The 12,184-nt window shown below is 38.1% G+C and overlaps 1 protein-coding gene across 3 annotated transcripts in view; it reads right to left on the reverse strand.

Annotated features, from left to right (window-relative positions):
* Positions 1–12,184, reverse strand: part of IQUB (IQ motif and ubiquitin domain containing) — a 207,990-nt gene that overhangs the window by 134,024 nt on the left and 61,782 nt on the right. The window contains exon 13 of one of the 3 annotated variants that reach the window (XM_073899138.1): positions 7,192–7,511. The exons of the other annotated variants lie outside the window; for them this stretch is intronic. Within the exon in view, the coding sequence (XP_073755239.1) occupies positions 7,386–7,511 (126 nt within the window). The 3' untranslated portion in view covers positions 7,192–7,385. Of the gene's footprint in view, positions 1–7,191; positions 7,512–12,184 lie in introns of those variants that run through there. 3 annotated transcript variants of the gene reach the window in all.

Genomic DNA, 12,184 nt, shown 5'->3' on the forward strand with positions numbered 1-12,184 from the left:
TTGAAATTAGAGGTTATAGACAGCTCATACACTAGGAGAAATTTCTCAGTGTTTCAGCAGACTTTTCTAGTCTTTTAAAGTAATCCTCTCTATTATGGCTTTCTGAATTTCATAAAATCCATTGTCCTTGCTTGGAGCTTTGGCAGGTGGAAAACCTCCCCGAAACCACACAGGGGACTCCTGAGAAGAAACAAAGAAGGGTGAGCTTGAATAAAGCATAGAAAACTATGACTAACCAAGCCAATAACTGTTCCATTATACAAGAGAACTGTTAAAATTCATTAGAAACTTGTAGAATAGCAAGCATTGAAGGCACTTAAGCCCAGCCCTCCTTTCTATACCCTTACAACTCTATAAATCCCACCCCCTTTAATAAACTGAGGCTCTCAGGTTCAGATCTTTAGGTTTTTCTTCCACTCTGCCCAGTGCTCTTTCCACAATATGTGTATCAGCTTGTCTTTTTGACTCCTTTCTCATACTGTCTCTTCTATCCATCCCTCCATTTCTGTTTAACCCTGCTCTAATCCCAGTCTGAGACTCTGTACTTCTCTCAAATATCCCATACATTACAGCTAAAGATATAACGAAAAGTTACAATGACGATCACTTTTTCTATCAAATCAGATGGTGACTCTCATTTGCAAAAAGCATAGTACATGTCCTCCAGATAATGCTGCAAAGGAAATTGGACATACCAGTTTTTTAAATCTGAAAACCTTGATTGAATTCAGAAATCTTGGCTCCACAACTTTTTTTGAAAGTGCCCCTATTTTTGGCATATGTATTCAAACTACTGCCACTGTGGAGCTGGAACCAGGAACCTAGATTCGTCACTGACCCTGCTGGAGATTCGCACACTGCAGCCGAGAAGGGGCTGCCCCGCTACCTCTACCTGAGTTAAAGATAAAACTAACTCTATAGGGGCACCTGGGGGGCTCAGACGCTTAAGCGTCTGCCTTTGGCTCAGGTCAGGATCCCAGGGTCCTGGGATCGAGCCCCACATCGAGCCCCGTATCAGGCTCCCTGCTCAGCACGGAGCCTGCTTCTCCCTCTCCCACCCTCTCGCTTGTGTTCCCTCTCTCACTGTGTCTCTCTCTGTCCAATAAATAAATAAAATCTAAACAAAACAAAACAAAACAAAACAAACCACAAAAAAACCTAACTCTATACTGTACTAACTCTGGAGCAGCTGTTTCTGGGGCTGCTGGATCCAAGGTCACTGTTGAGGAACCTGAAGTTATCTCCCACTACCAGAGCCAGAAGCAGAACAGTGTCTCTCTTCTTGCCACCTTCTAATTTTGCTTTAGTACCTCCCCACTGACAGCATCTATCTGACACCTAACCCTCAAGGGGTTCTAGAAAGCACTTTTGGTCTTTCTGGAAAGAGCAGAAGCACAGGAAAAAGAGGGGTTGCAGTCCAGTACTAGCCAACAAGTACCTGGCACACTTACAGATTTTAACAAGAAAAAACAGGTAGGAATGATACCATTTAAGCAAGGTCCTATCTTAATAGTGCTGGGTTGATACAAGTGTATACAGTTTCAAGAAAAAAAATTGAGAGAACAATACATAGTAAAACAGGCTGTTGACTCTAGTTAGCTTTTAAAGTCTGTTTAGAAAAATACATAAAAGCCAAGTTCATGCTGTATATTGTTAAACCAATCTTCAGAGTCAAAGGGATTTTCTAATGTGGAACTTCACATCTTAGTGAAATAAGAATTTGAAGCATTTATTATTTATTTATCCACTCAGCATCATTTATGTATCCACTCAACACTTTGATAAAGGAAGGGCTACATGCATTGTTCTAACTCTGGTGGATAATGCACGAGGGCATCATCTGCAGCTTCACAATTGAAAGAGATAGTCTCCTAATAAAGAATTAGAGCATACTATAATGAATGTGGCATAACAGCTGTCTGTACAAAACACAATGGGGGGCAGAGAGATGGGTTGAGAGAGAACATTTGAGGGCAGACAAAATAGCATATGCAAAGCCACAGATGCATGAAAACAATTGGTATGTTTGGGAAATGCTACTCAAGTGTTTCACAATATCAATTTTACCTTGTAATTTTCCTGCATCTAAAACCCCACAGTATTGTCCCTTCACTCCAAAAGGAATCCCAAAGTCCTTACAAGGCCCTGCATGATCAGGACCCCGGCTACCATTTAGATCTCACCTTCTCCTGTACTGGCTCTCCTGCTTTTCCCTCTGCCCAGAACTCTCCACCTTGGTTATCTGCCTGCCTTACTCCTTCACTTCAGGTTAGGTTGCTGCTTAAATATCACCTCATCTCATCAAAGAGGCCCTTCATGACCACCATAACTAATAGAACTTCTCTCTTCTCCCTTTGACTTTTCTTAATGGTATTTATCTCTAGCTGAATTATATACTTATACTTTCATATTTAAATATTTATATATATTTATATACTTACATGCTATATTACTTATACATTATTTGCCCCCCACCCCCACATGCACATGGGGGCAAGAACATTGCTTTATTCACTGCTGCACTTCACCTAGAACAGCCAAGTACATGGCTGATAATAATTATTTGCAAAATGAACTAATAAGTAACTGAATGAACAACTGAATTGACAGGTAGGAGAAAAAGGTGAAGAGCTGGACAGAGTACCCTGGTGGGAAAACAGAATGCAATATGAGGGAATCGGGCTCTGGTATTTGAGGTCTGAGAACGGCCAGCCAAATGAGTGAATACGTGGGAGGGTGAAAGACAGCCCCAGTCACTTTTTCCAGGGTCTGAATTTTGCCTACCATTGGCCCTTTGGCACATCATTTTGGCTTTTAAATCCAATAGGAAATGCTTTTGGTATACTTAAGAGACTTGCAAGAAAGAAACTACATCATCACACTTCACACTTAAGCCTTAAAAATAAAATCCAAGATATTTGCTTCCAAATACTGTGGCCAGGATAAACTATGCTAGAGATAAAAATATCACAGAACTCTGGTTGAACGGCTACCTTGTGAAATCCTATGCCCATCCTCTCTTCCCAATCACTGTCTCCCACAATAATCACATGGAAATCTCCTAGAGATACATGTAGTGAACAAGTGATCAGTTCCAAAGTGGGGGTGGGGGGTAAGGCAGGACAAAAATTAGAATGATGACAAGGCAAGTAAAATTAACACCAGAAAGACAAAAAAACCTTGGAACCCAAGTCAGCCTGGCAAGCCCAAGCAACAGCTCCACTCAAACAGCTGCTGTTCCCCTGGTGTGTTTTGAGGGGGATGGAGAGCGTTGTGCCTTTGTCCTTCCCAAAGAACCTCTCCCAAATGACACACTTGCTTAGGCTCCTCTCCAGCCCTCGCCCAACACTCTCTCGTTCCCTCCCTCTGTCTCTCTAACCTTAATCCAGGCTTGTTTATCCTGGTGCCTTGCCAAGAACAAGATGTAAATTGCACGTCAACAGGAAACAGGACACTGAAGTTCTTCCTTGACCTAAAGAGTTGGCTTCCCTGGCTTAGTTAACAGGAGCACTAGTGCATAGATTTTCTAAATTGATTTAAAAGCATAAGACATTTAACAGAGAATGTCAGGGAATCTAGATTGGGAGGCAGGATATCTTCTGCTGCCCTAGAAGGGTTTCGTAAATTGGTTGAACAACTTGTCTTGCTAAAATCATTATAATAATGTGCATTATTTATATAGATAAGCACAGATAAAAGTGAAATTAAAACACCATTAATTAATTTCACCATGTTCTGTTTGGTTTTGCTGTGCTTTATAGCTCTTGAGAATGAAAGGCCTGGGGAGGAGAATGAAGAATGAAGAAAGTTTATTAAAAATAATGAGTAATTTTTCTGGTTCTAGTGAAAGTCTCCAATTCTCTGCCTGCTGCCAAATGAAATGAGGCATAGAAGACCAAAGAATTACCCTTATAATAGAGTTGCTAGATTTAGCCAATAAAAATATAGCAAATAAACATTTAAATTTAACTGGACGTTCTATGCCTATCAGTGCCAAAATTACCTTCGTAATGTTACTGCCATCCTATGTGGGAGACAGGATACAACTACAATAAAAAGATTACTTTTGCAGATCATGGCCACTGTTTGCAATTTATCTATTTGATACTGTTTTCCCAGATGGTCAAATGAGATCGTTGTATAACTTTAAGTTTGGGGGCAGATACTTGGCTTCAATCTTTTGGATTACCATACATGTCTTTCTCCTGTGGAAATACAGTTTTGGCTCCTGTGGATATTAAAATGTATAAAATCATCTTTAAAAATAAACTGAGATAAAAATAAGTGATCTTCCATTATCCAAGTTTATTATAGGATCTCTGGGATCCATATGTTGATTCTAAAGATACTTTTCAGAAGCCACATCCATACATAAATTTACACTGGCAACTTTTATTTCTTCCTGCTGTAATGCTTTAAAATTCAAATGCAAAGAGACCATCTTTAAATTATCTTGCCTTGTGAGTGATACCCTCTGTTAAGGCCTAAATTTACCTCCAACCCACATAGATCCAGTGTTCACAGAGTTTGCTGCTATGAATTTTAATAGCTGGAATTAAGAATAGTGGCATAGAGCTTTGAGAAATCACTTGTGCTGAAAAAAACAGCCTCACATCAGTTTAGATAGCCTTTCTGAACATTTAGTTTCAAAAGAGGGAGATTTACAGAGGAACCAGTTGCAGACTCAGCCTCAAGAAGAAGTAAGAGGCATGAATCAATATACCTATAGCAAGTAGCCTGTGTTTTGTCACGTGAAATCAAGAATGGCCTTGGGGAAAACTGCTGTGTGGTGCTTCCCAGTAAAGCTGGAGTTAAAGGGATGGGGTGGTGTGTCCCTTTGTAAAGAAATTTCAAAATTTATGCTAGTCTCTGTGGAAATAAGTAATAGACATCAGGTGAAAAAGTTAACCATGCATTTTCTAGGTATCAAATGAGAGGTTATTATACCAAAAATGGTAAAAATGGTTTTCTATCCTCATTTACAGTGGAACAGAGGACATAGGCCTGGTCTGTGACATGAGAGAAGTCAGTTAAATGATAGGAATTTCCCAACAGGGACGACTTGTAGATTGTGGAAGGGGTTAAGAAGTTAAGGTGTCAGGGTTTCCTTAGTGAAAGCATTTTGGAATCTATATTCACTCATGTATTGGTTACTTCTATTTTTTAGAGTGATAAATAGGAAAATGTACTTGATCACTAGCCCAGTGCCTATTGCCAACGCTCTTCCCAGTAACCAATGCATTCCTCAATTAAGGGACAGGTAACAAGAGTTCATCTTCATGGATTATGAGGCACCTGGGTTCATCTTCATGGACTATTGGGGCACCTGGGTGGCTCAGTTGGTTAAGCATCTGCCTTCAGCTCAGGTTATGATCCCCGGGTCCTGGGATTGAGCCCAAATCGGGTTCCCTGCTCTGTGGGGAGCCTGCTTCTCCCTCTCCTGCTCCCCCTGCTTGTGCTCCCTCTCTTTCTCTCTCTGTCAAATAAATAAATAAAATCTTTAATAAAAATACTAACCCAAAATAAATAGAAACAATAAATTAATAAAAGAGCAGATATCAATGAAGTTGACAGCAAGGAATACAGAAAATCAATTAAAGTACCAATAAAAGAATGGAGAAAGGATATCCCTTTCAACAAATGGTGCTAGCACAACTAGATATTCATATTAAAAAAAAAGAAACTTTAACCAATCCCAATCTCACTTAATACACAGAAATTAATTCAGATAAATCAAGGACCTAAATGTGAAGCTAAAACTACAAAGCAAGTAGAAAGAAACAATACCTGCTAAACATTAGGGAAGGCAAATTCTTCTTAGGACACAAAAGCTTTGACCACCAAAGAAGTAAATGATTAATTGGACTTTTATAATTTCATAGTAAAAACTGTTATCATGAAAGGACACAACTAATACAATTAAACAGAGAGCCACAGACTGGAAGAAAATATATACCATACATGTATCTGACAAAGGACTTGTATCCAGAATGTATAAAGAACACAACTAAATAATAAGAAGACCTACCCAATTAAAAAATGGGTGAAGCACTTGAAGAAACACAATCAAACAGAGTGTATAAGAATGATACAATAAGAACATGAAAAGTTGTTCTTCATTAGTCAACAGGGAAATGTAAGTTAAACCACAATAAGATGCCACTTCACATCCAATAAGATGACAAAAAGACCTACACCCCTTAATGCTAGTGAGGATTCAGAGCAAATACAGTTTTTATACATTGTTGGTGGGAATGCAAAATAATATAACCAATTATAGAAAAAACTGTTTAGCACTTTGTGCTACAGTTGCAGATACACCTACCCTACAACCCAACGATTTCAATTCTAGATATTTCCTCAACAGAAATGAAAGTATATGTCCAGAAGAAGACTTGGTAAAGGAAAGTTCATAGTGACTTATTTATACCAGCCCCCAAAACCTGGCAATAATTCAAACAAAATACCATTCAACAATAAATTACAAATTGCTGATGCATTCAACAACATCAGTGAATCGCGAAAATATTATATTGCACAAAAGATGTCTGGCACAAAAGAATTCTTTATAAAACTCAAGAACTAGCGATGCTAATCTTTGATGACTGAAGTCAGAATGGTGACTGTCTATGGTGGGTAAGAATTGACTGTATGGGACCACAAAACTACTTTCTGAGGTAATGTAAATGTTCTATAGCATATTGGTTATATAGGTATACACATTTTTCAAAATCCACTAAATCATACATATAGGGTCCATGTATTTCACTGTTTACAAGTTTTACCTCAACAATAAAATGATGCAATAAAAATAAATTCCTTATGTACACTTCACCCATTGCGAATAAAAACTGTAACTATAGGTATATTCAGGGACTTAGGATCCTATTTATGAGTCATATCCAAGGCTGCTTTCTTTGTCCACACTTGCATACCTGAAGGGATCCTGACCACTACTGTGACATTTTGGCTTCCATAGTAAGTTTTTCCCTAACGGTTATTTACAAGTGGTGTAAAAGGCAGATCGAGATGAATTCAGTCGAATAATAATGTAATTTAAAAGCTGGAAAAAACAGCAGACATTAAATTCATCCTAAAGATAGTTAATATCTCTGGAATTTTCTCCAAAGAAAATAATCACAAAAATATATTGTTACTATAAAACAGCTGGGGTTTTTGTTTAGCAGATAAGAATTCTTTATTCTTTATTCAAAAGCAACTTAAATTTTTTTTTCAACTGAAGAGTCTTTTCTGGCTACTTGCTGTGCATAATACAAATTAAATAGTTTCTTACAATGCAAGACCAACTCCAGTTGGTTTTATTCATATCAACTTAAAAACAGGTAAGGGGGCGCCTGGGTGGCTCAGTCGTTAAGCGTCTGCCTTCAGCTCGAGTCATGATCCCAGGGTCCTGGGATCGAGCCCTGCATCAGGCTCCCTGCTCTGCAGGAAGCCTGCTTCTCCCTCTCCCGCTCCCCTTGCTTGTGTTCCCTCTCTCGCTGTGTCTCTCTCTGTCAAATAAATAAATAAAATCTTTAAAAAAAAAACAGGTAAGGAAAATAGAGGTATCACAACATGTAATATTTTTATTCTAATAACTGGTATTTTAAAAACTTTTACATTAAGAGGATATTTGTAAATTATAAAGGCTAAAAAGTTAAAGACCATATACAGTTCTTTGTTTCAAAGTCAAAGCAGTTTCCCAAAGTTTGAGAGAATTACTGGCTTTACAAATTAGAAAAGAGAGAATTAGTGAGTTGTTGTCTTCCTAAAATTGCCTAGCTGCTTCTAATTCAGGGAAGATAAATGCAGGTTAGGAAAACCATGGGAAGCTGCCAAACACAAGCATTAGTCAAGGAGCCAAGCTGAGTGGAGGAGAGAACCAAGCAATTTGCAGATAAAGCTGTTGTGAAGATGGGTTTTTCTGAGGAAGTGCCACAGAAGTTCATAACCTCTTGAACACCTGTAAAGCTCACAGCTGCAAAGTATCACAGTAGTTGTTCACTTTATACACCTGGGACATTCTCAGAGTTCTCTCTCTTTTGAATAAAAGGGAACAGTAAAGACAAGGGATGACTCATGGGTCAAATTAGCATCCACTGGCTGTTGGGCAAACTCCCGGAGAGCCATGTCACTATCTTAGAGTTAACAAGCATGTAGGCCACACACAAAAAATGACCGGTCATGAGAGAGTAGATCTAATTCTGAGTGTCCCCCCAACAACATATTGCATATAAAACCATAAAAGAAAAAAAATTATGCTGTCTTAAAAAACACTTAAAGGAAGCAAACTTTAATCCTTCCTTTAACAAACATTTAATATTTCCTTTCCCCCTATATTTTACATATACCGTCCATATTTTAACAATCCTGCAGCTGAAGTACTGCCAACTTTACTTAATAGATGAGCAAGCACAGAAAGATTGCAACTTTTGTCTATCTATTTACCTGGGTTCCTCTAGGGCATGGATAGTGTTTTACTTAACATTGTGGCCCCAAGGCATAATAACTAGTCCATAGTAAACCTGAGAAATATGTGCTGAATATATGAGTAAATGAGTGAATGAAGTACAGTTGGGCTGGCCTTAAAAAATAAAATAAGATTAGAATTAAGTAGAGACATGGGAGAGAAGGTAGAAAAAAAAATAAAACAACCAAGGGTAATATATCCAGCATGTGAAAATGCATACTGTGTAGATAACAATTTGAAGAGCTATTAGGAAAAAATAATCCAGTCTCTTTCTTTCATTACTTGTTCTTGCACCTAATTCAATTCACAGATCCAACACTAGCATGAAATACTAAACTCCAGTATATTAACTTATTGGAGAGTCAGAAAAATATAGACTTCTGACTTGTGCAAAACTTTTATACTCTGTTCAGTATCAATTTGCTTCTGCATCCCTTGTATTCATCTTCACGCTAGGTCACTTGCATCTGCAGTGATTAGACATTGTTCAGTTCAGTTTTTGATAAGCTCTTAATTTCAGTTTTGACAAGATGCAAATATATCAGCTCTCTAGAATCTGAGATCACTTTTAACATGTATTTGTTGAGATTGTAATTTAATTCTACATTGTATATGGGAAAGAAGTTCAAATTCAGTTTAGATTTCACAAACATCTTGCAACCGCTGTACATAAAATGCTATGAAAAGTAGACACTGTCATTGTCACTAACCATTCATAGTTGAGCAGTTCATTGTTTAGTATGTATTTTCCTTTCCTGATTACATAAATGCATAATATTTATAGGGACTGTAGTGGAACTATTTCTTCCTGAATCATTAAGACTGAAAACCGAGTATAGGTACATATTTTTTAAATTGACTTTATCTATTTTATGTGTATTATATGTGTAATGTAAGAAATGTTTTTAAAAATCTGCAGTGCATTAAATTTAAGTTTGTAAAAGGATTATTAGAATTCTTTTCAAGCCAAGAACATCCAGGGGGCTTCTGGTACAGCATGTAAAAAGCTTAGAAGTCCCCACTCTGTCCTAACAAATAAAAAGCTGAGCTAACTGAAAAATCAACAACTCTTCTTAAATCCATAACAGAAGTAGGGTCACAGGACAAACCCCTGCCCCAATATTGAAGAGAATGACAGGGCAAATAAAGAATCACAACCTACTGGAACAGTATTCCTAATTGATCTAACAGATAATAGCAACAATGCATTCAATTGTGTGTGTTTGTATATATCCTCTATATGCTTATATATATGAGTGAAATGAATGACAGCAATGATACAAGGGATGGAAGGGAGGAATTAGGATTATTTTGCTATCGTTAGGGACTTCAACATCCTTCTGTCAGAATGTACAGATCCAGCAGCCAGAAAATCAGTAAGGACATAGAACTCAACACTACCACCAATTAACTGCATATAATGGACATCTACAGACTACATCATCCAACAGAATATACATTCTTCTCAAGCAAAGAGCATCCAGCATATTGTTCTTTTGACTAAACTTTTTCAATTCTCCCTCTGAAAGTCTTACCTTTAAATATATATATTACCGTTCTATAAAATTTTATGTGTGGTTGTTTTGAGTGCAAAATGATGTTTTATAATGCCCATATGGAATGATGCATTATCCCCATAAAGCAACATGGAGTACTGCCTCAAATAGGGCACGATAGCATACTATCTGGAATATCATTTGGAGTTGCCAGGGACTTTTGTGAGATCTGATGAGAATAATCTTAAAATGAAAAAAAATATGAAAATGTTCATTCTCAACCAGGTATTGGTAACTCTCAACTTGTAAAAGAAATTATGGCCTGTTCACTTAGACACACTTATCTGACCATTTGTGCTCTCTAAAGAATTGTGTTGTGAGTCTCAAATTCCAGTTCAGTGGGATTATTATTGTGTTCCCTGGAGGAATTTCTTCTTTGTGCATTAAGTCCTACAAATCCATTGAGTCCAACGTTGAAGGAATGGAAAGTAATAATTTTACATAAATTATGTGGCATAATAGTGAAAGGGGCCGCACTCAGCTTTTTCCTTTTGTTCCCAGGTCTGTGTACTTTTAGGACGGGGAGACAGCAACATCCACTAGTCAGCTCTGCCCATTTTTTCCCCAGCCTATGCATTCTGGCTGTGAAGGAGACAGCACATACTGACTAATGATTTAAGGCATATACTACATCCTGTAAGGCAGCACTCCAATACCCCAGGGTACTGTCACTCAGATGATGCCATAACTGAGCCTTCAGTAGGCCATTCTAGAATTTTATCAAGCCAGATATTTCCAGGTAGTAAGGACATGGTAAGACCAGTGAATTCTGTGAGCATGAACCCATTGTCTCACTTCCTACTCTGTGAAATGAGTCCTTGGTTGAAGGTAATGTAATACATGACATCACAGTGATAAGTAATGCTTCCTGTAGGTCCATGACAGAAATACTAGAAGCAAGGAAGACAAATCCGTATGCATATTAAACATCCATATTCGTGAGAATGCCCTCTCCCTGATTAAAAAAAAAAATCCAGTATACTCAACTATCCATCAGATCGCCAGCTGCTTTCCCTGGGGAATATTATCAGCTTGTAGCTTATTATTGTCCTCTACTGTTGGTAAGTTAGACACCCAGCTGTGAGGGTAGCTAAATGAGCCTTGGTGAGGCAAAATCCCTGTTGTTATACCCATAGATGAGTATCATCCATACTGTCAAGATTAGTTTGAACATGAACCCATTGAGCAAACACCAGAAATCTAGTAAAAGAAGCTGACTGAGATACACAGGAGGATAACCTCGAATGCTTGATTGACAGCATCCTCTGTAGTGAGATGCCATTTGGAGTGCTCTTACATAGGACAGGCTTACCCACACACATCTCCCCCAAACTCCTTATCACCAATATTTAAATATTATTCTAAGTCTCTTTCCAGTTGATTAACCTTTTAGGCACTGTCCATGGATCTCTGTGGATCTATACCACCAGCTATGTCCCACTGCACAAAAAGTGGATAATGAGATGGCACCACTTGAAATTCTTCCCTCAGAGAGAATTCTTTATCTGTGTCTTCCATGGCCTTCCAGAGTGCAGCTGTAATACAGTGGAAGCATATGTGCAGACCTTTCCCTAAACCAGACCATCTATTGACACTATGGTGTGCAGATCCTCTGTACACCAGTTTTCTTTTCTTCCATTTAAATGACCATAGGGAACTCTCCATGAGCCATAGTTGTTTGTTGAGGGGTAAGTGGGAAAGCATAAGGAGCATATACCACAGGAATCTGAAGTATCTATTTCATGTGATTTACCTGTAACTTCCAAACTTGCAAGGGCATTCTTGGATATACAATTTCCACTTTACATTGGAATGATGCTGTGTACATTTGACTTTATTAAAGGGTGAATCTGATAACACACAGTTTATTATGGGCATTTTTTAGTAATATAGTCACTTAGTGAATCATTCAGTGATAAGTATCCTCATAAGAGAAAGAAGAATAGAAGATAGATACATAAAAAGAAGAGGCCACACGTGACCGTAAGGGCAGAGATTGGAATAATACAGTCAAAGAAGCCAAGAAATTCCTGGAGCCACCAGAAGCTAGGAGAGGCAAGAAAAGATTCTCTCACATAGCATACAGAGTGTGGCACTGCCAACACCTTGATTTCAGACTTCTGGCCTCCAGAACTGTGAGAGAATAAATCCTTGTTGT

Source organism: Callorhinus ursinus, unplaced genomic scaffold (assembly GCF_003265705.2).
Source record: "Callorhinus ursinus isolate GAN/ISIS: 27379988/994484 unplaced genomic scaffold, GSC_fseal_2.0 scaffold12, whole genome shotgun sequence".
Lineage (NCBI taxonomy): Eukaryota > Metazoa > Chordata > Mammalia > Carnivora > Otariidae > Callorhinus > Callorhinus ursinus.